This window comes from Pocillopora verrucosa, chromosome 8 (assembly GCF_036669915.1).
Source record: "Pocillopora verrucosa isolate sample1 chromosome 8, ASM3666991v2, whole genome shotgun sequence".
Lineage (NCBI taxonomy): Eukaryota > Metazoa > Cnidaria > Anthozoa > Scleractinia > Pocilloporidae > Pocillopora > Pocillopora verrucosa.
In genome coordinates this window covers 1,068,859-1,094,071 of record NC_089319.1, presented here as the reverse complement: position 1 = coordinate 1,094,071, position 25,213 = coordinate 1,068,859, and the positions used below count along the sequence as shown (strand labels likewise).

The following is a 25,213-nucleotide window of genomic DNA, read 5'->3' as shown; positions in this document are numbered from 1 at the left end:
TAGAGAAAGCCGTTTCCGGCCATTTTTAAGCCACTAAATCTAAAATCAACAATTTAAAAAACCACTATTGTTCTGAACCTGGTTCAGATGCATTGACGACGGTAAAAAATTTTTGGGCGATTGGTCACGAATCAGTAAGAAAGCTGATCTTTCTAAGAGACTGAAATGCCCCAAAGAGAACAATGTACTTATTATGTTGGAAGTACGACGCAAACTGTTGAATCCATTTTTGAAAGCTCATATCGTTACGTTATAGTTTAAAGTATACCTATCGCACTATCGGCATCAGCTGAAATGTTAAAAACCATTATATAGGTGAAGTTCATTAGCACGGTTCTAGAGTGCCCTTGGTCCCGTTTTGTTTACCTCAAAGTTATAAATATAAGTGAATCAATCCAGCTAAACTCGTTTTAAGTTTCAGAGATTGCAGCGATTTTTCTCTTCTTGCAATCCTCTAAGTTAGCCCAATGCTTTCCCCGCGCCGTTTTTGTATGTTTTCCTGAAGCGCTTCTAAAAATAATCCAAAGAAATCTTAATGAACACGAAAACGGAAAACGATAATAAAAGACTTAATAAGGTTTTGCTAAAAACTGATCTTACGGTTTACCTCCCTTTGTTCCAGAATTTTCAGTTGACCGAGTTTTAATTTGAACACTAATAACAACTAGCGGAATAGAACTCATACTCGCCATTGTTCTTTTGTTGGCCATTGTCAACCGTCGGAAGAACTGAGCCAAAAATAAATGACCTGTATACATGCAGCACAACTTCAAAACACACAATCACAGATGCTTCTGTTATGACGCGTTTCTGTCCAATATTCTGATTGTGGGGGTGGAAGATAAATATTTCTGTTTCAGGCCAAGGTTTCATTAACGGAAATCGATGAAATTTGTTCTGTTCTTATACGCAAAGAAGCATTTTATGGCCGAGTGGTAACAACTTACACGACCTTAGTCAACTTCCTGCGGTCTATCAATAACACACTGTACAAATACCATCGCTTAGTATGGTAAGCAAGACAAAAGGCGCAAACACAACATGTAGTTCACTGCATTGAAGAAACAGTTGATAAAGGTTGCTATGCCTTTTGTGCTGCCACTCTGAGAACGGAAACTGGGGGCGGCTCTCGTTTCCGTTTTTCACAGAGTACTGTACTTTTAAGCGCCGCTAACAAGCCGCCTGTTTTTCCGATCAAAAAAGGGTCGTGCGCCGACAATCAATCACTATTGATTGAGCACCGACATTTATGCTTTTTAAAAGGGCTGCAATCCGTCAAATTTATGAAAAACAAAGGTTCCTCGATGACCGTGTTAGCATGTTGTGGGTCAAGATCACGGGCGCACAAGCGCTGAGTTCCTCCTTAGGAGGAAACTGGGAAGGAGTTGAAGAAAGTGTCGTGCTTCCTGATGCCAAGAAGCGTACGGCAAAATGCTTAGAATCTACTGATGCAATGACTTCACTCTTCCAAAACTCTCTTGATCCCTGTAACCGCACAAAATAGAACGACATTTACAGTATTTTAAGTTTGGTGATGTTTTAAATCGCAAATCGTGGCGTCGGTAAGAGAGTACAGTCCAAGGGTTGTGATCGATGACAAGCTGCTGTTGGGGAAGTGAAATCATCCTCCTTTCTCGGAGGTAACATTGCTGACTTTCTCAGATTACCTCTGTCACTTGAAAGGTTTCTACCCATCCTTAAGACAATCCCAAGCCGAAACTTTTATACTCACAAATTTAGCACCCTCGTTTTAATAAGAACTGATCACGTAATGGTTTCGATTAAAAACCAGTGTCCATTGCTTTGAATTATGAAACAGAGTTGAGTCCGTCACAACTCGCGCTGCACCGTAATCACGCGGTTACAATATTTGTCAGAGAACATGAAAGAATAACTGACCTCTATCTCTTTGATCTGTTTTATATCGATTTTTTATAATGTCATAATTAACAATATGATATATGTTTTACATTATGTTACTTAAGTAACATCCCTTGCAAAGTTAAGGAGCTCTTTTGAATGATTCCTTCACTTCTTATTTGTTGTACTTATTACATTACGTCAATATACATTATTCAGCTTATGCATAATGCCTGTTTTGACTATCTCTCATTTAATTTGTATTATTTTATTAACTGTATTTTTAAAAAATTGCCCAGGAGAAATTTGATTATACAATCTCACAATGGTTCAAACTGACGTAAACGTAAAAGCTATTTTAGAAGTCCACCACAAACCAGATATGATTTCAAGAGAGCACTAATACAAAAGACCTCTAGCCTTTCATCATAATTTTTTTTTCTTGCACCAGCAAATTAAATAAGCTAAAGGAAAAGTGATTGACTCCTTTCCTTCACTGTTAGGAAAATGCTTACCTATAATATAATCAAACCAAGTCTTAAACTGACATTTGACTTCATCTGTGCCTCTCTGTATGATTCCTTTTGATACAAAGTACTTGTAACAGCCATCATAACTAAGATGCCAAGAAGTCTTTATACCTGACTCCTTCTCGATCGTGAAGAGCTTCCCAACTTCTTCAAAGACTTTGTCCATGGTTTCTTTTGAAATAGTATACTTGAAGTCTTCTTCCAATGGATGAAAAAATGTCATCATCTCTTTTAGCCAAGGTACTGATTCATCTGGTAATGCCCAGATCATTCCCAAAGTTCCCTGTGGAGTTAACACACGGTATATCTCTTTCACAGCTTCTTCATTTGCAAACCAGTGGAAACAATGGGCTGCCAGGACCACATCTACACTTGAGTCTGGAAAAGCTTTGTGAATGAACAAAAAAAAAGCAAAAATAAATAAAATTGTTATAAAGTAGGAGAGCAAACTTCCAAGTTTCTATATTTCCATACTTTCCAACCTCTAAATCTTACACTTCTATGCATAAAACCTCCAAAAGTTTACACATTTACACTTCCAGACTTCCAACACTTTTTTCCTTCCACAAGTCCATTCCTAAGATACTTCCACAATTTAAGTATTTACAGTTGTACATAACTCCCAGCTCATTTCCATATTTTCTTCAGTTCTACAGCTCAATGTTTCCTTACATCCACCCTTTCAAATGTCCACAATATCAGGGCAATGAGGAATAAAAATGAAAAAATTCAAAACCAAACAATTTACATTAATTTTACATATAACTGTAAGGTTTGATCCATTATTAATAAAGAGAATTCAAAGGAAATTGTTAATGGCAGTTGTACAAGCAAATAGACGTCCACTGGGTCTGTTTTTTATACACCAACACAGCTGAATTTGAATTCATCTTTTGTTTGAACCATTATCATAGAAAAAAAAATTGCCTTATACTTGTGTCAGAAGTTGAAATGGCACTTGATTGAGCTGGCTTCAATTGACGTTGATAAGTACATTCTATGCTCTAACTTTCTCCTTTTCTTTTAAATTCTGATCTTTAATTTTCCAGAAGAAATGTTACAGATTTTAGAGAATAATGGTCGAGTTTCTTCTAGTTTGCTAAGGCTTTATACGCCCTCGCGGCCGAAGTTGTATGACCATCCTCCATAGTGTCCCAGTACTCGATAAAACGCTTATAAGGTAATGTAAAACACAATGAAGTATCCTCAATCCTACGGACAGCAGAGAGATTTGTGCACCAAGAAAATGTAATTATAAAGAAAACCAAACTTACCAATGTTCTCTGCGCTGCTCTGTTCCACTTCGAAGTTTGGGAAAATTTTTCGAAACTCTTTCAGCATATTTTCCAGGGGATCAGTCGCTATCACTCGGGTATCTGTGTCTTTTAAAACCTCCATCAGAATCCTAGTGAATTTCCCTGTACCGCAACCTAATTCAAGAATAGTACGTGGCTGGCTTTTCATTTCCTTTTCTTCTAAGATCCCGACCTTTTCCAAAAGAAATCTTACAGATTCAACAGAATATGTTGGTCGCGCTTCCTCGTAGTTTGCTGAGGCTTTAAACGCCTTCGCGGCCAAATCTAACTGATCGTCCGCCATATTTTCTAAGATTTGGAAGAATTGGTTTGGACTTTGTTTAAACCTCAATGAAGTCTCCTCAGAATCAAACACGAAATTCCGATGTTCAAATACCTTTACTTTCTCTTGCTAGCCTACACGTGGAGGTGTTTACCCTTTGGCGACACATAATCACGACGCTTTAACTAAACGATTTTCTTTTTTCCTTTATTTACCAAACGAAAGCCAACCGTGTACATCTATACACCACTCACCCAACCCTTAGCACAGTAACGTACTGCTTCAGGTTATAATTGGCATTCTTTCGCCTATTCTGTAATACTTAGCTCTAAAGGAAATTGATATAAAGCCTTTAAATCCTTTGTCAAACATAAGAGATTGAACTGTTCTTAGTCTGATTAATCTCCCGAGATGGAGCTTTGAGCGAAAAAAGACTGGGACGAGACAGGGTGTTCCGCTTGAGAAGATAAACATGCAGCCTCTTTCCCGCTCTAACTGCAATTTTAAAAGAATTTTCTTTGCGTCCATGCTCAGGAGAATGTTAAAGAAAAATAGACCACAGGTAGTTTAGCTGCAATTTCCCAAAGAAATTTAATTAATGCGAACAAATAAAAAAGACGCCGGACATCTCTTTCACGACGTACTTGATCGTAAAGCAACAACAGTATAAACTTGGGGTCAAATAATGCCAATTCTAAGCTTATCCCAGTTTATTTGCTTAGCCTACCTGTGAACTTGGCACATAGAATAATACAAGCTGAGCTTATTACCGCCAGGGAATGGCAAACTAATCTGGAAAGGATATATCTACATGATATGTAAAAAAATCACAAAGGAGGCTCTACACATGACTATGACTAGTCATCAATGCTTGTTTCCCTCGTCAATATAATGACAATATATATAATATAATAATATAATGATTATATTATTATAAACAATATCAAACAAGTCCTAACAGGCTTCAATTTGACTACTGGACCCTACTGGAGATATAAGTAAACATCGGCGAACCAATCCTTACGGTAAAGAAGGAAAAAAAGACTAAAGACAACATGCAGTAAACGAAGTGAATTGCGATTCTGAACGCTCGATATGTCGGTTTGCAAAACAAACCTTTTGAGGTTAAAAATAAAACATAAAATGATTACGAATGCAACGTTATTGCTACACAACGAAAGTCCCCTCCCATCCAAAATCGATCGGGTTTCCGTTTTTTTGTTTGTTTTAATTAATATTCTTCATCATCGTCTTTGACATGATTAAGAACTTGACGGTTTTAAACGATCTAAGTTAACGAAGTATCGTATTCGTTGGAACTTTTGTGCACACTTTGTTTGGCCTGCTTTTAAACTTTGATTCAACGGAGCCACGAAAAACTATCCTTAATCAGCTCGAGCAGAATCGCACTTACAATAACAATCATTAATTACAGAACGCTTAAATTTTAACCACCGACACGTTACGTCTGCAGCAGGAGTCCCAGTCTTCTTTCCTTTCCTTCTGTTTCGGTTCGTACGGCAGTTCCATCGCAATAGGTACACGTCGATTGGATCAGACGCCACACACGACATTCCCTGAGGCCATGAACACTGCTTGGCTATGCAGCGACCCATCTGCCAAAGACAATAGCACGATTCTTAAATTTACACTAAAAGCTCTGATATTCCTCCCGTCTAGAACCTCACGTCACGCAAAACTATATTCTGATTGATAAGTCGGAATGAGGATTCAATGGAAAAATTTTTACAAATAATCGTAACTTGAAGACGTCATGAAACAGAATTTCAAAAGGCGTTTTAACGCAGCCCCATGATGGATTTTGCTACACGGTGTGGCATTTTGTGTCTCAAAATTTTTTTGGCGTTTCAGAGGTTTTTTTTATAAATGATCTTCACTTGTTGGCGTCATTGTCTGATAAGATACACAATGTGGCATTTTTTGTTTCAAAGTGGAAAAGTTTTCAGGGGGTCGCGCACCACCCACAATTGTCTTAAACGAACAACGCAGAAGTTAATGGAACTTTCTAACAAGTAATTTTTAAATGTTGACAGTTTTTCTGAAGCAAAAAACAGGGGTCAGCATGGCTAGAATACACCAATGCTGTGACAATAGACAGAAAAGCGGCGAATGGAGAAGACATGAAGAGATGAGGAGGTTTCTCTTTTGCCTCCGTTGCTGGGCTACTCATTCCACCGCTCGCTGCGTGTTGACAGTTCGGGGAATATTCCGAGGATAACTAAAAATAAAACTGACAGAGCTGATCTGCGTTTCTTGTATAGTTCAAGAGGTAGTTTTGACATCCCTAATGCATGTATATTGTTTTATACATGTGTAATAATAATAATAATAAGCACTGCCGATTAAGTTCTCCTCCTGTCCAACACCTTTCCACTTGTTTCTCTCAATTGTGCAAAGTTCCTCACTTATGCAAGAGCATCCTCCGGAACAGATGAGGAAGTCGTGGTATAAGAGACTGAAAAAAAGCACACAAGCACACGCGCCGGCAGAGTACATGTAAACATGTATGGCTTTCCGATGTGTTTGCCCCGGAGGCTAAAACTTTCTGGTTAACAGAATGATCGTGAAATTAGACCGGACACATGTGAACGTGCGAGGCTGCCTTGAGCACATTTCAGTTTTTGTAATCAAATATGCAGAACCTTAAAAATAACAATGGTTAAACTTTCAATAGAAAAGATCTGATATTAACTCTCTTCTCACTTTGACCTTTTCTTCCTACGTCGCTGTTTGCGGTTAGTGGGTTTTCATCTTATTCTCCTGAGGTGAAGGTATTTCATAGTCTAGCCATTTCTCTATTGAAGAACCGCTTTTAAGACATTTTTATTTATGACATCAACTGTTGAACCTTAATAATGAAAATGTACTGCTTTCAAGAAGTGTCCGGCCCTAATCGAGCTTTTTAGTCTTTGCGTTGGAGGCCCAGTTTGCGATTGAGCCATAAAAAGAATAATATTTCAACTGTACTCTCTGATCTCTTCTCATTCTGGAAATATGTTTACTTGACCTGACAATTGTAACCTTATAAGCCAATAAATGACTGATACATGTCGGCTTTCACGCCCAAACACTTTATAAATCGTTGGGTCGCGAAAAAGCAAGTGGACGTAAAAACGCTTCAACACTCACTCTAAATCAACTAAGCGGTTGGTGGTTAATTATTCCGACCCAATCAATTCAGCCAAGACAGACCGAAAGATGAAAGCACTTAATTAAAAGAATTATGACGTTCTGTTTCCTTTTTGTGGCTTCAGGTCAATAATGATTCATTGAAAAAAATTCCTGTTAAATCCATGGCAAAGAATATTTTGCTTTCTTTTTCTACGGAGGCAAGTTCCACTGTGGTATTTTCCTTTACTGATGGAAGAAACAGAACATGGCTTGTGATAATTGGTGTTGTTGTCCACTAACCAGAAAATTTTTTCCTTATTTTGACTGGATTTCACGTGAATCTGGGTTCGTGCAGAATATGAATGACCCTGTGTTCCTCACTAAATTTAAAGCTGATCAGTGTGCCGCAGTGAAAACTTCAGTTTGTCGTGTGATCATCTAAATTAATCCCCCACGACACGCGTATAGCAGCAGGATTCTATCCACGCTAAGATGGTTTTCTTTGGCGCTACGCCTCATACACGCTTGATCTTCCGTTCGTTTTTCCTTCCATATAACACGAGATATTCCTGAAGTTTTTTCTGTAAAATTAGCAATTGAAATAAGAGATGCCTCTAATACAATGAGAAACCAAGTGCGCTCTCCTGCCCTGCACTCGAAATATCCATGTTACAAAATCAAGGTCACAGCAAAGCTTCTAATTTCTATTACTCAGCCTGAATACTTAAGCATTTGCTCTTCTTTGACAGGTGGAAAACTTAAGTAAACTTCGTGACATTGCTACAACATATACAAAGATTATTACTTTAATCAATAGTCACTTAAAAAAAGTCAATGAAAGAATGGACTTTTCTGACATAAGACAGGAGCCAGCTCAGATACCACATTTAGAACCTGGTAGCAAAGTGTTATTACAAAGTACGTGCAAAATTTCACCTGAGGTAAGAGCTACTACCTACCGAGATCCATCTTGGCCAATAACAGATACCCTGGTCTGTCCACGTATGTTCCACTGGACAGTCAGATTTGTGAATTAGCCATTTCATAAGAAACCTTTCCATAAAGATGGACACCTTGCCTCCCATTGAAGGAACAGTCTCGTTTCTGATGACCTGCCTGAGAAAGTCTTTTTCTGAGGTCGTGATGCCTCGCAATGAAACTCGTTCCACTTGCGGACTATCTGACATATGGGCGGGCTTGGAAACTGACAAAAAACGCTCATCGATCGAGCCCCCGAGTTTCTTGCTCAGCCTCCTCTCACTCAAATCACGCCCTGTTGGCTTCACGGGTTCTTCATCACAGTCATCGATATGTTTCGGTTGTATCTTTGATTCGGGGCTCAGAGGACGCCTGGCAATTCCATCAAATATAAAATCTCTTGGCTGTGTCTTCTCCAGTAGTTCCAAAGGCAGACCATGACTGCGCTTTAACTTATGGGAATGTGAACACAAGGTGAAAATAGGTGCGCTGAGTAACAACGTAACTAAAATGATCGATATCGAGCACGAAGTCTTCATGTCGCGACTCAATGAAGGAAATGTCTTAAGTTTAAGCTTGTTCTGCTTTTATAGCCAAGTGTTGTTTACTACGTGCTCTCTGTAAACGAACCGCCAAGACACTGGACACTAATAATGTTTGGCGCGACACACGACTAGAAATGAATATCCGCACTTTCTCTCGTTACACGTCCGTCGGCCAAAACTGTGACCTTCGTAAAGTTTCGCTTCAGATAAAAATTGCGTTGATCCTGCGAAACGACTGAATGGCCGATTTTAAGCTAAATATTTGTATTGTGAAGATTAGCGTTAAAAAAGCTGAGAACCGCGGCATATTTCAGACACCTGGCTAAACCCCGCCATAGTTACGTCCCACCTGTATGCTTTATAAATATTCCTATTCATTTGCAGACGTCGAGTAAACTAAACAAAAATGCGATTATTGTGAGCCCCATGCTACTAAATACCTCCCATCCCCTACAAGAAACATTTGTACGAATCATAGTCCATTATCTAACTACTCTGTGTACAAAGCGATAAGTACTGTTAAATGGAATGTATTCGTGATTCTAAAATGCAACAGTTTCACACTATCATATTAGTGTCGATGCTTCATATTTCGCTCTGCGATGTAACAGTGCTATAACATGTGTTTAATCCTCATGGGTCTGAATGATGAAAGCTGGCATTGTGTCTACCAGGCAGATAAGAATAATCCGTCACTTCTCAAAAAGACAACACAAAAAATGATTCACCCACGCGAAGATAATAATGCGGTCGCCACGTATTCTGACGACTCACATCCACTTAGCGTTGAGGGTGAACAGGAAAGCTGTTAGTTTCGCCAAAAAAATTGGAGATGGTGATCAAGGCCTAGAATCTTAGTGTGTTTATTCTGTCTTAATATTTCAGCACTTTTCGCGATGTCATTAATAGCAAAAACAATAACAAAAATTGAACAGAAAAAAGGAAAACCTTTAAGTACACATTTTGGAATTCCATTGGTAACGACTGACAAAGATATTACAGGTTTGATATCTAATTAAGGGATCAGTGCCACGCATCTCTTCTAGTACTCACTTATTTTCTTATTTTAAGCAGTAGAAATAGCATCGTTTTTATTTCAATTAGCAGAAACAAACGGATTGTTGGAATTGATGATTCTTTTGGTCGAAGAACGACGACGGGGAGTTAAATCCGCTTGGTTTCCCGTCAAATCTAAGCTTTCGGACGGCATACGGTCTAAAAGTTTCCCGCCAAATCGTGAACGAGCGAGGAACCGACACTGTTAGCAAAATACTTTAAAGTGGCTAAAAAAGATTGCTTTTAACCTGACATAATTTCAAAATCGTCTTACCAGCCAGACAGTTAGACAGACGATCATCTTACAAGATATCCGATCATTGCACCGACTAATCAAGCAGTACAAACTATCAAAACCAAACAGCTATTGATAAAGAATGACTTTAAACATCGCAGCGTCAGCTGGAGTTAGATGAACAATCTAGGTCACTCACCGAAAACAAATGATTTGTGTAGTGGTTTTATATGGAGGACTTTCTTGAGTGGACTAACGGTTAGAATAAAAACGATGGAAACAGTGTTTATTCTGGTGTAAATCTTTGTTTGGACTGAAGGCGACTGAGGACTTTTTATTAAAAAAAAACAAAGATTCCCACCAAACAAAAATTATTAAAATTCACAATTTTACTCATTGAAAAACTCTCTTTGCGATTAGTTACTTGATTCAGGAAAAGAGAAAAAAAAGTTCATATAAGAGAGTGAATTGTATACAGCGGAAAACGCCCATAGGTGTCTTTTACTACACCAGACTTTGAGAATTTCTTAAACAGAATTAAATCAAGTTATTTATTATTCTCTTTTATTATCCAGCTCGACTGGCGATACGTTTTTGCGGAGCGATGAAAATCTGGTTACCTGCCCGATTAGAAAGGGCCTGAGAAATGACAGTTAACCATTCTTAAGATATCAACCTCGTTTTACAGCTGAATGTTCCACAAACGGGGACAGGAGGTTCTACCTGTGCTGGCTGTGAGTTAATACTAATCGCGTGAAACAATTTAGTGTAAAACAGCATCTCCCCAAAGATAATCATGATGTCTACATAGACACTTGGGAGAGGTCAAGCAAAGTCCATTAAAGAGTTCAGTTTTTTTTGTGACTGGCCGGAATTCGAACCAGACTAAAGATTTCCGCATCGTAATGAATCACAGATGATTTGTCATACTATTTTGTCTGCATCAGAAAAATTGTTCAGCATATTCAATTAGCTCGTTTGTCTCTTGGTGCCACAAGACACCGAACTTCAGACAAACACTTCAGGAACGTCAAAAGACCTGTCTAAAACGCTCTCCAAAGAAATAAGACTCGTGCACTAGGAATGTCTCCTCACGACATTTCTGAAGAACACCTTAGAGTAGAAGCTAATTCACCCGTCGTGTTTACCCCTAGAGGCCGACTTACGGGGGAAAGGATCGTCAGATGTTTAATTTCTTTTGTTTATTTCTCAATTTAGTCTTTATCAATTTGCGATTAACTTAGAAGGCCTGCAATGTAGTCAACGGTTTCTTAGAAGACAGCTTTAGCAATTCTTTCTCGGAGAGCGAGCGTGTAAGAGGTCCATTGATGTATCGGTTGTTCCTTAGCTTATACTGACCCTAATGATGGGAAAAGTTTTAATCATTTAACTTCACCAATACACAACCTGATTAGAGGGGAAGCGGCGGGAAAAAAAATACAATATCCAATTAAAAAGATACTTCGGCAGTCACGGAATATCGTAAGATGTTTGACACTCGCTAACATCATGGTTCTACCCTTTAGGATATATGATAAATAACAACCGAAAAACAGCAGATCATTCGCAATGATGATCAGCTAAAAAGAATCTTCTTTACCACAAATGAAACATCAATAGCGTAAGGACGGCGAAGAGTCCTAGACGTTCAACCTTTCTCGGTAATACTGGTTAATTACTTCGATAACTGTTTTAGTTAATTACTTGGAGATGCCGAGTAACAGATGTCGTACTCAGACACGAGAGCAACCAGGATGATGGAAGACGATAACAATACGATTGATACGGGTTAAACGAGAAACGGGAAAATTGCGTCAAAACAGAACATTCTCACATTCTAAATTCCAATTCGACGTGGAAACAGTGGACAAGAAAAGCCACCCCGTGGAGTGTCTACTGCTGACTCCCAGTTTTAATACAAAGTTAAAAAGATCAAACTGCCAGTCCTATTTCAGTTACTCGTTATGAGAGTTCCGTCGAGAATTCTTCACTATTAGGCACTTGGTCTGAATTTTTCGAGATCGTTATTAGCAATTCATGTTAGTCATCTCGACCTTTTCCTTTTTTTGTTCCCTCTTGGTTTATAATTACCTTGTTTGTGTTTGTCTATCTTAACGAAAAAAATACATATTTTTCTGATTCAAGTTTAACACAAAATTATTGTTTTTGGTTAACTTCATTACAACAGGTGCAAGCCCTGGCACCACGAACAGTCATAAAACTGGAATTCGCCTCATAAATCAAACTATGTCTGAATGGAAAAGCCGCGATGGCTATAATTGAAGACTTCACAACTACACAAATAAAATTACTCCATAATTTAATTTTTAATTATGTTTAAAAACATAAACGTTTTCTATCATATTTTTTTCTGGAAGAGAATTCCGGTTTTTTCCCCACAAAATATCGATCGCCTTTGTTCCCTAAGAGGCCTAAGCCTTCAACACTTCAGTCCTGATGCTACTCAAGGGAAAGAGACTAACTCCATCATTGCAATCCTAAAATAATTCTCAATGTTAGAAGTATAAAGAAACATCTTGATTTGGATTTAAACTCGCCCCGCCTGCAGCAACGAGTACAGTCCCACAAATTCCTCCGTGAATTTACCGTCGAGTGTCTTGGTGGCTCGCCAGTACAGCTGACCTACATTGTCTGGCTTTCCACCAGGGTGTAGGAGTTCCAGGCGAATATAATCCACCCACAAATCTGAGGAAAATAAGAAACACACGTATGAATTATTGTAACAAGACCAGGTCGAGTCCAATCAAGCCTGTAACGAGTGATTCACAAAATTTCAAGACCGCGAAGCGGTAGTCCGACTTTGTTAATCAAGAGTAATATTACAGACAGATTTGGTCGGCAAAAAGTCTTAATAACAATTAATCACAAACATGACAAATTTGAGACACAAAATACCCATCAGTGAAGCGTAGTCATAAATAAAAACATAACCGTTAACCTCTCTCCACGAAAAAACGAACCTATCAGTCTAAATAAACATGTGGAGAGATAACAAACATAGTCCAGAAGCACTCCGACTCTTAAAATGTCCTATTACAAGTATGACGCCTTCACTGTCCAAGTGCCCACATCAGCCAACTGATAGCCAATCACGTTCGAGAATTCTGATGTATGCGTTGGGCCTCGGCAAGAGGTTCCAGTCCCAGCCAGTTCCGAAAAAGGAACTATGTGGTCACACTTTCAGTCGTTTAATGCGGAAAAAATATTTTGTAATAAAAAAAAAATACACAACAATATGAGCCCAATCTCGAATTAACCATCTTATACTTGCTTCCTGAGTTTCGGTTCATTTTCGAAACTATTATGAGTAGATAATTTTTTGATGGAAAATGAACCAACTGCCTCTGTGCCCACTCGAAGCAAAGTCCTTAAGTCTCTGTTTCCCAAACAGCTTGTCAGCTCCCACTTGACAAAAGATATAAATTTTTTAGCATGCAACGTCATGAATAGCTCCTTTAAGTAATTTTGCGCAATTTCTTTTAGTTGACGTCTGAATCTTTCTCAATCTTGCATAAAAGAAAAACCGGAGTAAGCAACTTGGATTAAATTACCAACCAACGTAAATTTTACGAACACCAACATGATTTCAATCAGTGGATTAAACTTATTATTTTCTCCTATTAAAAAGGACCAAGTCATGCTAAAACAATTTAAGTGTTCAAAGTTAATCTGCTTTGCTGAAAAGGAAATCTATCAGGTTAGTTTGCTCTAAGACTTCTTATCTGATGTTGCTGTGTTCTGTTCACGGTCTTCACATGGAAACTTTTTCGACTTTGCATTGAATATTACATACTGGCTAACTTCCATCCCGATGAGATTTTTTAAAGTCATTTATCTTTATCCACAATGTTTGTTTTTAATTCATTGGTATAGAACTCTAGGAAACCCCACTAGGAGGGAGGTTGATTTAAACGAGTATTTTCATTACTGTTCTTAATTTTAATCCATCACACAGACGGCTAAAAGTCGGAACTGCTGAAATTTTAATTAAATAAAACAGGCTAAGAAAATGCGGATGCAATAAATTGACAACGTAAAAAAGAAACTGACGCCATTGTAACGCTAAATTTAATCAATCTTTAATCAATGAAACGATGTTTGGAGGTTGACACGACGAGGCGCTTTAAAAGATCAGCAGACTTAAAACACTGAGACAATCGGATTTAAACTGAGGATAAAAAGCCGTGGAAAGAGTCAAATACCGCAACGAAAAAAGTTCGAGCACTTGAAACAGTCGTTTGCAGTCTGTTATGGAAATGTATGTCGTATGTTAATAGCTTGCAAAGCCGGGTACCATGGTCTATCCACTACTTTCCGAGTTCACAATTTACATCACAAACCTTATGGAAACCGTTCAATGAAAATAAGATTAAATAATAATAACAATGAACAAAATAAACCAGTCACAACATCCGTAGCAAGGAGACTGAGCTATATACTTATAAGACACGATAAGTAGTATTCGATCTCCCTCTTATGAAGCATTGTGAACTTTAGACTAGGAGACGATGAAACAGTCACAATGCTCTACTTTCTACCAAAACTCTACATTTCACAGCATAAAAACGTGATAAAACCTAGAGATCATAAGATACAGTACCACTGCGTGTAATGAATGCGTGTAATGAGACAAAAGACTGCATTCTGAATTACTCTTAAGATTACTTGGTGGGTTCCTTGCGAATTGATAGTGTGTTTGTTAAGATGAAAAGATTAACTTGCACCGCTTCAGCTCTCAAAACTGCCTTGAAACGTTTCTGCTTTGAATTCGTCTGTAATTTTTCCGCCGCATGAGCGAAACTCTGCTGGGTTCTTGGTGAATTCAAGTTTCAAATAGTTTTTTAACTGCCAAGAGCCAGCTCCAAACGTGAAATGAGTAGTTTGCATCTAATCTATTCAGTGACTTGGAAACAGATTACTATGGATACAACTCTAGTTTCCCTCACATGACAATTGCGAATGAAACTTAACTGAAATCACTTCCCTTTTGACCACTACGGATAATTTTTTTATCACAAAAATGAATGTAATTTTTAGAATTACCGTGGAGGGCCGCGACTGCGTTTCACTCCAATAACTGAATTAAAAAGAGCTTTGAAATTAATGAATAAAAAACAAATAATCCTATTTATGGACTTTAAAATTTAGGGAACATTTTGATCGAATTGTATTTTTAAACGTTCTAAGGTTTTTTCAACATCTACATTTTATTAAAAAGCTGGATGACTGAATGAGAGAACGCTGACCTCGTTTCTACTCTACAAAGATTCTGAAACGTCATATTTTCTTTCACTGAAGCATTTCTGTGGATTAGACATATTGGCGCGTTGCATGCATGCATGCAGAGTAATAATAATTTTATTGACTTCTAAGGCGCAAATTCTATATATATACATTCAAATGCGAAACAGAGACTAGACAGGAAGCCAAGTATGCAACATGCCGGCCGACACATGCACAATATAATTAGACCATATAAATTCCATTCCAAGCTTAAAACGACTAGGTCTAGAATGCCGAATTGCACAAAAAATATATCACGTAGGAGGCTTTGCTGCGTTGATAACCATTAACTTAACAGAGTCAGGAGGGAGATTAACAAAACAGAAAAATTACATCTCTTTCTCTTAGCTAGCATCTCCAGGCACTTGCTACAAACAGCCCCTCTCTACACTGACGAGAAGAAGCAGAGAAAAGCCGAAGCCCTACGCTCGCCTTTAAACAGAAAATGCAAGCTGTGAGCGCCTCACAACTAAACCACAACTACGAACAAAAGAGACAAGTGTCTAGACACCTGAAGGCCGGCGCAAAAGCATAACAAGGGAGTGACGAAAATGTTCGTCAGCAGAGGAAATTTATAGCAGACACAGGCAAATCGATGCTAACTCAAAATAATTAAATCGATAAAAATGTTCGTCGGCAAAGGAAGTCGAAAAACCTTTCGAGAAAATACGACACTAAGTATAACAATATGTTCTTCTCGTCAAGAGAACATCACGTTTTCCTACAGCACACACAAATGAAACTCCAACCTCCCTACCAAAGTCTAACTCTGCTGAGAAAGTATCAGTTACTGCGCATGTTCAATGTATCGCTGTCCTTTTGCTAAGATCTGCCGTACTTACCAGGATAAGAAGAACCAAACTGATCTACGGCTGCTTCATACAAATCACGAATACGCTTCGCACTCGGCTCAACCTGAGCAACCAAGTAAAGTAAGCTTAGTAGACTGCACGACGTTCCGACATGCGCACGAACAAAACATACTCCAGCACCTTGGCAATACATGTTATTTCCTATTAGTATCATATCAACGTTTAACTAACAAAGGTTTATTTAATGAAAATCCTGCCATACGACCGTCCCGTCGACACGGCCAGTTTTACATGCCTTGATCGATAAATGAAAGTGTAGATTCAGTTGTTCATTATTTCAAGACGTTATCAATCAGTCCGATGGTCGTCTTAGCTAGGCAAGGTTCCATTTTTACTTAAACTACGCTTTGCTAAACGTTTGGCTGAACTTCAAACGATTAGAAGGCGGATTTTTCAAACGACGATTAATCTTCGGCCCTTAATGTCAAAACGATTACAAGATGTATAAAAAAATGATGCAGGTTCAAGCTTGAAGAAGCCGGGCGCTTTCGCACAAGTATTCGGTCACATATTTTTTGTGCTTTCACTATTTCAGCATCTTTTGCGTTAGAACTAGTCGAGTATAAAACGTCATCCTCTCCCCAGGATTTTGTCAGGATCACGAAATTGAGGATCATTCAAAACGACGGACCATTCAACAGATGCCATTTTTGTCTGTAACGATTTAACATCGCTTACCTGTGTTAACTCGAGGTCGATACACTTTCGAAAGAAAGAAATTGTATAAGGTCGCTCTTGAATCAGTCTGAAGGGGAAAGGCGAAAAGGCCGGTTACACTTGATTATTAATAATTGTATGACGGTATACAGCTGTTGCCCAGAAGTACTGGTACATATCCATGCTTTGTTATAAGGAGGAACTTAAACAAAATGAGCTTATAGTGAACAAGAAAATTAATTTAGCGAAGTAGCACAGAATTGTTTGTCATCATTGGACACAGTTAATAAGTGTAATTATTTCACCTTTTGTAGAGTTTCCTCGCTTTCTTGATCCCTTTTGTGCTCGAGGTCCACTCGACATATTTGTATTTCGTTTCGATCTGTACGTCAGCACAGGATTGCAATGACAGCTGTAATAAGACATAATAACAAGAGAGGAAACACAAAAAAACCTTAAGTTTCCTTGAAATATATTGATGCAGTTTTAAAACCGAAAAGTTGGCAGAATCCCACCATTTCAGCGTGTTTAGTAATTTTAGTTAACATTATTGTGCAACTATTGAAAGATGAGGGTAACTCACTTCAAAGACAGATTCCACCTCATCCGGATTATTTTCAATACACCACTCAATCAAGAGATTCCAAAGAAATAACGAATCCTGCATCAGGAGAAAACCGTGAAAAAACACTGTGTGAGAATATTCAAGGACACTGCACCATCGATGATCTCGGGAAAAAAAAGACAGTTCAAGCGATACACTGGGATATGCACTTGTGTTGATTCACTATTGCACCTTTGACCAAATGCTTCGCTTAAATGCATTTTGTTCTGAAATAAGCCAACCGGATTTGGATTTGTGGACTCCGTAGTAACACACGTAGTGATGCAGATATCGAGGAATTTCCTAGTTCACTTCAGTTTTCTTACCTTGGAATCTACGCACTGCAGAGCTGTAGAAAATTCATTTTGAATGTCCTTTATTTTGCCTGTGAATAAAAAGTAAAACACCAATTGTGATCATTAACCCTTCCCTTACGTAATGCTGTGGGACAATTAAAAGAAAGTACAGACTTTCTATGAACAGAAGCCAACACCTGCAATATGCTGGTAACACAAAGGAAACTGAATAAACATGTCCACGAGCCAAATACATGAACCTTGTACATCGATAGCCTGCAAGCAAGCTTTCTAAGGGTCCTAGGAGTGGGAGTGATGTATAGGAACGGAATCTCTCCCTGCTCCTCTTCTCCTTCTTTCCAACAAACCACAAGAGAGTTTTCTGGCAGAGCTTGCTTACTTTTGAGTGCTTCACAATGCACTGCATGATTACCTTCCATGGCATTTAAATGTTCATTGTGTAGAAGGAAAACTTACAATTGTATTAAGCAATCGATTCACATAACCTTACCCTTGTTCAGCAGTTTAAGTCTCAAGTACTTGCTCCACAAACTCGCTGATGTTTTAAAATGTTTAGTTGCCTTTTTACAAACCAATAAGGCTTTCTTTGACTGATCTCTTTGAAGCAGGAGGTCAACCTGTATTGTATGCAAGGTACATGTACTGCTTTCAATTTTACAGTTATTTCACCTGGGATCTTGATTAGTATGCAAGGAACTTGTCACCCTTCATTAGCAGGCAAGTAGAATACTAAATACTTAAGTGTTCCTTTAATTGGCTACCATGGCAATTTTGAAAGGCTGACAAGTACAGGTATGTACTAATGTACCATGGGAAAAAATGTCCAGTTCTCGTGGAAAAAAAAAAAGATAAATGAAATGTGAACTGTTCAAATTCCCATAGTAGGGAATTATGTACATGTAGGTATGCCTTTTCAGCTACATGCATAAGTCAACAAAATATACCAACAACAGTGAGTTCTTTTAAAATGATGCTCCTCTAACTTGGGCTAAAGTGAGATTTTTTTTCTTCCAAAAACAATGTACATGTACATTCACAATGGCAGCAAAAAAGAGCACAAAGGTTCTCTTTACATCATTGTAATTAATGTCCACATCTAATTGGACAGTTGGGGGACTCACCCATGTTTTGTAGAGATCCTCACTGACACAATTAGCTTTTTCAGCCTCAGAAAATAAGCACAAAACATTTTGCTCTTGTTGCTACAGAACAAAAAGCAGAACAAAAAATATTTAGAAAGACTATTGGTGTTAGTGCATATACGGTAGGACTGAATAACTTGCCATTTTAACCTACAATTAAATGGAAAGAATCTTATAGTTATGTACTTACCTCTTTAGCTTGCTCGAGAGAAGAATCAGTAAGTAGCTCCGTACAGGTAGTAATATATAACTCCCACATTTTATCTAGTTGAAAAAAAAAAACAACAACAACAACTGCAAAATCAAATAGTTGACAAAAAGTTGATGTGTAAATCAACTAAAACATGGCCATAATATAACTGTAAATCTTAATTCACATCATATTACAAACGCAAAACAAAAACAAAGTGATGAAGAAACAAATAAAAGTGGAAAAGTTAAGGACTGAAGGAACACGCACCTTATGAACAAATAATGGTCAATTACTGCTTTTAAGGAGAAAAATAGTTTACCATAAAACATACAAACTATTGATCATTTATGGATGCTTAGCTCACCAGTTTGAACTTGTCCTACTGCCTGGTGAAACAACTTGTTCATTTCCACCAGAAGCTCTGACCACTGGCTATCTGTAAATGAAGTTCACATACTTATGTACATAGTTTTTTCTTAAATCTACCCTGCCGTAAATGATGATTAAACACAAGAACAAATTTATCCTTGTCATTAAATATGACTATGAAACAGTCCATCAAATTATCCACCAGAATTCCCACCTAGAGTACATTTACAGTACAATTTTAGTTGATTCGTGAAATTACTTAATTAACTTATATTTTCAAACTTGATCAAAACACTGAGTGATAGTCTTAATATCAACACCTGTAATAACAGCTGTTCCTTTCTTTACTTTAGCTTTTGCTTCATCAATGGGTCGACGTGCTACCAAATTCCACACCTCCTCAGATTCAGGAAAATGTTTTATTAAGCTAAAATAATAAAAGGAAGCACTAAGTTAAATTTTAAACCATACTTTAAACATTTTGCTCTGTAACTTCACTGGGAAAACAAAAACATTTTAAAAATAGGAGTATTTTAATTTCCTTTAGCACTGATGCAAAAGGTTCCTTGCAGTTCAGCTCCAAGTGAAGAATTGCCAGCCAAGGAAGGCTCTATCATACAAACATGTATCTGAGACATAACTGACAAGAGTCTTCAAAACCAGTGTAAACTACATATGTTATTTCCAATAATCCATGTTATCACTATCACCTTCATAAACCATGTCAAATCAGGACAGCAAAAGTGATGAGTACATTCTTAACACTGACAATACCTTTCATATATCATATCACAGCCATGTTCCGTGTTTTCAAAGAGGCGATAAATTTCTATAAAGGATATTCGGAACTTTATATCATCTGCAATGTACAAAAAAAAAATGTGGTGTCATCAAGTTGCATATAATTTTTCAGACACAAAACACACATGGTGTACCTAAGAGTGCTGGCAAGTACACGCATTGAAATAAAAGTAACTACATGTACAGTATAAAGCACTGGTTAAGTAACAGTTGGTTATGTTCTAATGTAAAGTGTAAAGACACTGTGGCTTACATTTATTAGCACAACAAACATTACCTGGCACAGCCTCTATTGCCTTTTTGTAGACAATTTCAGGAACTTTTCCAGCAAGAAATTCTGCAGTCACTTCTTCTTCCTGGAAATTAAAAAAATAGGGAAATCAGAGCCAAGAAATATAATGAAACAGAGCATGTACGGTACATCTACAAAACCACTCAAGTTTCTTTTCAAGAATATTGACACTGTTAAGAACATACAAGTTGGTCTACAGAAACAATAGAATTCAGCAGTCTTCCCTTAACTAAGTAGAAGACAAGTTAGTCAATCATGCAAACTTCATCTGAGTCAACATACCTGGGAATCTTCTCCTCCACTCATTCCAAGAACTTTTCTTCTATTATGAATCTGACAAAAACAGAAATGTATGCATGTACTGTACCAATAAAGTGTGACAAAAATGTACTAACTTAACAAAATAAAACTGACCTACTTTAAAGCCAGCCAGGGGAATAATCGAACTTACACTGAAAACTCTTGAAAACATCTTTAAACTAAAAAAAATAATCTTAATTGACTTACTTTTTCCACATGAAGAAGTTCCATTCTGAAATACTGGAAGACAAAATTTCATAATAAGAAATATTGTACCATTGGTTTGTAACTAACTACAAGTGTTACAGTATCTCTGGCTTATCTTACCTCCAGCCATAGTTGCTGAGAAGAAGAGTTTACCCTCAGACCTCTTTGTAATAAAGATCTGCTGTTAGGGATGTTCTTGTTTTCTTCAAACTCCCACTTTGCTGCCATTATCCACAGACCTGAAAGTACATTGTATAATAAATAATGTCTTGTAGCAAAAAGATGGAAATACAGGATTGAGAAGAAAACTGCGCCACAGGTTTTACTGATTCATTACAATTATTACCCAGTAAATAATAAGGAACATGGCATCTTTTCCCATAATGGATGCTGGTCCATCACAGGCTACCCAAAACCTCCTGAGCATTTCATGAGGTCTTGCTGATAGGTCTGTGGTACCTAGCTGATTTATATTCATGGATAGAGAGAAGTGTCTTGTCTAACAATGTATTACAATGATCCAGCTTTGGCTCCTGAGTCAGCTAATGAGCTGCTGTGACTCCCTCAAATTGAGAATGGTCTTTAAACATTGACAACAACTGAACATACCGGTATCACACAATTTAAGTTCAATTTAAATCAATCTCACATAACCAAGCCTTATTATGAAACATATTCAGTAGATCTGAAAGTTTATAACAAATGAGTAGTTAACATACTTGGCTTGTCTGGATGATATTGCAAGAGTTTTGCAAATACTTTTCCAAGAATTTTTAAACTTCCCTGAAAGAAGAAATAGTATTACAAATACATGTACATGTAAATGTAGTGACTATGCAGGCAGTTAAATCCTGACATCTAAAATACTGCTACAAAGGAGACTACAATGGTATGACAAAGCAAACATTCAGTTCTCAGAAGAAGGCCACAGAGCTTAAACAGAGCTGAACATGAGTTTACTGCAGCCATGAAACCCTTTTAACTGTTTAATTCCCACAAGAGATAAGCATGTAACTTCTCCCAATAATATTCATACATCAACCTGCACACAGGTAATAAGAATACTCAAACTAATCAGGGAGAATTTGATCTTGATCCAACACCAAATTCTCATAGCTACTTTTCAAGGAGATGTGTTGCAGCTAGAGGGGAGAATTAACAATCAGATCTTGGGACTTAAAAGGGTTAAACTAAATTGTATAGCAGCCATAAAAATCAATAACAAGTTAAGTCTATTCGTACCATGTGTTTGCAAAATTCAATGTACTGGATCCAGAGCTTGATGTCTCCCTAAAGGATCAGGGCATTATTAAACACTTGATACTATTTTACAACTAAAGAAATTCATAATAATTTTTTTTTGACAGGTGTGGGATGAAAAATGAAAACCTGAGTTTAGCATGAAAACTTCAAGCAAAGACCTTCCAACTTCTGTCAACTCAGCTACAGAGAATTTATCAACAAGGTAAACTACAGGCATGAAAGGATCCTGAGAAATGTACTAACACCTAAATCATTTATATATACAGTTGTATGTAGCTGGTCTTGCTGTGATCAATATTCTAAGATAGGTTAAAAGTTAGAGTGTTAGTAAGTTAGAATCACCTTATTGCGAATATGTTACTTTTATTCACAATGTGCCTTGAAAGACCGGTTGCTCAAATTTACCCCATTACAACTTACCACAAACTTCTTTAAGGCATTCTGAAAAGCAAAACAAGATATGTGTGTTTAATTTTTGTACAAGTGAACTGAATCATGAAATCTAATTTTTAGATAAGAAAAAAACTGGTCAAACTTATTGGGAGGATTAAGACATTGGGTCAAATTCATCTTCTATCTACAGGTGTATGTGTATTATGCAGGCTGTAGTCCTTGTCGACAGAATGAAGCTATTTTTGAAAGGAGGTGCTGAGGGATTAGGAGGCTTAGGAAATAATAATTCAAAACTAATTCTGTAGGTGATTTAACTGAGCTGAACTAACCTCATTTAAAACTGAAATGCATTAATAACTCAAACGGCCTCGCATAAAAAACTAAAAAAATCCTGTTTACAAACATAGAAATTTCTAAGAATAATCATATTATACCTAATAGAGATTGTAGTAAGGATATCAACATTCTTTACCTGAAACAGATTGTGTATTTTTTTCATTGTTGCATATTCTGCTTGTAAATTCCTTTTTATGCCAAGTCTCTGCAAAACAAAAATAAATGAATTTCTACACTTGAAGATTTCAGTAAATTTAATTGAAAAATACTGCACTGCAGATAAATATCTCACCGACTTCCTCTTTTTCTTCAACATATCCAGGTTAATTTCATACTATAAGTAAAAGAAAACAAATTCATTAAATGTTCGAACCAAGAATCTGTAAGCCTTGATCATTAGAATGGGAATCTCATCAGTGGAATATAACAGCTTTTGTTATAGATGTACTACAGTAGGTGATCACGGTTCTGTATGTACCTGCATATATCTTAAGAAGTCTGACTTCTGAACGATTCTTTTTTGCAGACGGTATTCATAGTCTCGCCTCTTACGTACAATGGTCCTGTATCGTGGTAAATGACATTAAATCAGTAATAATTATGACTTTAATAGACCAAAACCATCTTTAATACATGTAAGAAAATTTAGTTGGGTTTTACTCTTGGTCATTTGTTAGACGTTGAGAACGTTTTTTCACAAAATTGCAACTATTGAATCCTGGTTCCCAACTTCTGAGATGACACGGATTATCAAGAAATTAATGTTTCTTAGCTTAGCTACATAAGAGGCATGAAGCTTAAGGACAGAACAACTGTGCATCCACAGTCGACGAATCAAGACTAAGTAACATGAGTAAATGAAAGTTAAGAACGAGTTAAAAACAGTCGATACTATTTATTTTCAATGCAATGCAAGTAAGTAGCAGGTATGAGTTCTACAGTTCAGCTGTTAAAAAAACATGTTCTCCACCAAAAGACGAGTAAACAGCTGTAAACTTTACTCACCTGATTTCATCACTTGAAAACACTCCCATTCGCTCCATTTCCTCAAGTTCTGGCAACATACCCTCGAGATTTTGCTGAACGTACTCTGCCATAGTGAAACTTTTGAGTAACGAGAGAAAAAGCTATAGATTTTCGAAGAAAAGTCTCGACAAAGCAGCACGCTTCTTTCGTCCACCATGTGCAATGTTAGATACCGCTGACAAGTTTGCGATGATCCTGACCTGTTACATGAAGACCCTGTTAGGTCTATTGAGAAATTCTTCTCATCACAGGCAACCCAAGCTTACGTCTTGTGTGACTTAGTGTTAGGTTACGAGAGGAACCGTTGAACACGTTATAAGGAATAGTATGGGGAACGAAATATGGTCGATTTACAACGATAAATATTTAAAAATATGAAAATTTTTGCACGTAAAATCAATAGAACTTACTCACATATTGTGTGTCCGCTGTGGTTTCTGGCGATTTCTGCCGTTTAAAGCTTGCTTTTCCATCACTGTTATTCCTGTTATACTTCGTCTTTTGACAGGAATAACAGTGGTGGAAAAGCAAGCTTAAAACAGCAGAAATCGCCCGAAACTACAATGGACGCACAGGATGTGAGTAATTTTTATTGATTTTACGTGTAAAACGTTCATATTTCGAAATATTTATCGTTCTAAATCGACCATACTTCGTTCCCCATACTATTCCTTATAACGTGTTCAAATTCTCAACGGTTCATCTCGTACCTCAACACTGAGTCACACAACGCGTGACGCTTTCAATTGTTTGCTTTTTCTCGAGACGTGAGCTTGGGCTGCCTGTGCTCTCCTCAAGTTATTACGACAATTACCCGTTCATATTTATGACCCTCCACAGGATTCTAGGGAATAAGGTGAACGCACGCGCACGGTACGCTCGCATGCTGAAACAAAAGAACTAGCTTTTAACACGTTCGCTGCGTGTTTGTTACTTGCCTCATTAACTTCGCAGTTACTGCCTTGCTTCGCACGGTAGAAACAAAGGAATGTGTAAAGATCTTGCTTGCAACTTTGCACAATATAACGCGGTAACACGCCTCTTAAAGTTGAAGTTGCTTTCAACATGAACATGTACGTCCTAAGATGTAAGGCTTTTTGGCTCACCGATACGCCTGGCCGATACGATACCCAATATCCAGTGCAACTTGGGTCGCTAAATCGCCAAACATAAAGGAATATCTCGACTTGTTGTCCATCATTTAAAACTTTCTTTGAGTTTTT

The 25,213-nt window shown here is 37.5% G+C and overlaps 3 protein-coding genes across 4 annotated transcripts; all 3 read right to left on the bottom strand.

The window, feature by feature from the left end:
* Window positions 1-1,914: 1,914 nt before the first annotated feature.
* Window positions 1,915-4,039, bottom strand: LOC131787973 (uncharacterized). The gene is made up of 2 exons (XM_059105055.2): window positions 3,665-4,039; window positions 1,915-2,777 (listed from the first exon to the last, which is right to left on the bottom strand). Exons 1-2 carry the CDS (start codon window positions 3,987-3,989, stop codon window positions 2,287-2,289), a joined length of 816 nt encoding a protein of 271 aa, XP_058961038.2. The 5' UTR covers window positions 3,990-4,039; the 3' UTR covers window positions 1,915-2,286.
* A 120-nt stretch (window positions 4,040-4,159) lies between these two features.
* LOC131787966 (noggin-2) lies at window positions 4,160-8,696 on the bottom strand. Its single transcript, XM_059105046.2, has 2 exons — window positions 8,060-8,696; window positions 4,160-5,584 (listed from the first exon to the last, which is right to left on the bottom strand). The coding sequence occupies exons 1-2, from the start codon at window positions 8,615-8,617 to the stop codon at window positions 5,354-5,356; spliced, it is 789 nt and encodes a 262-aa protein (XP_058961029.2). The 5' UTR covers window positions 8,618-8,696; the 3' UTR covers window positions 4,160-5,353.
* A 1,582-nt stretch (window positions 8,697-10,278) lies between these two features.
* Window positions 10,279-24,141, bottom strand: LOC131787985 (U3 small nucleolar RNA-associated protein 6 homolog). Of its 2 annotated transcripts, XM_059105065.2 has the most exons (23): window positions 23,970-24,141; window positions 23,443-23,527; window positions 23,257-23,298; window positions 23,101-23,169; window positions 22,656-22,676; window positions 22,215-22,262; window positions 21,692-21,755; window positions 21,093-21,211; window positions 20,973-21,005; window positions 20,748-20,798; window positions 20,451-20,529; window positions 20,147-20,231; window positions 19,693-19,799; window positions 19,368-19,439; window positions 19,001-19,074; window positions 18,790-18,870; window positions 18,159-18,285; window positions 17,678-17,736; window positions 17,331-17,408; window positions 17,053-17,159; window positions 16,769-16,835; window positions 16,061-16,133; window positions 10,279-12,620 (listed from the first exon to the last, which is right to left on the bottom strand). In XM_059105065.2, the coding sequence occupies exons 1-23, from the start codon at window positions 24,059-24,061 to the stop codon at window positions 12,463-12,465; spliced, it is 1,791 nt and encodes a 596-aa protein (XP_058961048.2). In that variant the 5' UTR covers window positions 24,062-24,141; the 3' UTR covers window positions 10,279-12,462. The 2 variants fall into 2 exon arrangements, with proteins under 2 accessions (XP_058961048.2, XP_058961049.2); XM_059105066.2 differs by lacking the exon at window positions 16,061-16,133.
* Between the last annotated feature and the right edge of the window lie 1,072 nt (window positions 24,142-25,213).

Bases quoted from the DNA above. Each gene is read 5' to 3' on its own strand.
- LOC131787966 (XM_059105046.2), bottom strand. From the start codon at position 8,617: ATGAAGACTTCGTGCTCGATATCGATCATTTTAGTTACGTTGTTACTC. The intron at 5,585-8,059 runs GTAGGTAGTAGC...TGTCTTTGGCAG, and splicing joins ATTGGCCAAGATGGATCTCG to ATGGGTCGCTGCATAGCCAA.
- LOC131787985 (XM_059105065.2), bottom strand. From the start codon at position 24,061: ATGGCAGAGTACGTTCAGCAAAATCTCGAGGGTATGTTGCCAGAACTT. The intron at 23,528-23,969 runs GTGAGTAAAGTT...ACCACGATACAG, and splicing joins TTTTCAAGTGATGAAATCAG to GACCATTGTACGTAAGAGGC. The intron at 20,799-20,972 runs GTAAGTCAATTA...TGTTTTTGTCAG, and splicing joins AACTTCTTCATGTGGAAAAA to ATTCATAATAGAAGAAAAGT.
- LOC131787973 (XM_059105055.2), bottom strand. From the start codon at position 3,989: ATGGCGGACGATCAGTTAGATTTGGCCGCGAAGGCGTTTAAAGCCTCA. The intron at 2,778-3,664 runs GTAAGTTTGGTT...TCATTCACAAAG, and splicing joins GAGCAGCGCAGAGAACATTG to CTTTTCCAGACTCAAGTGTA.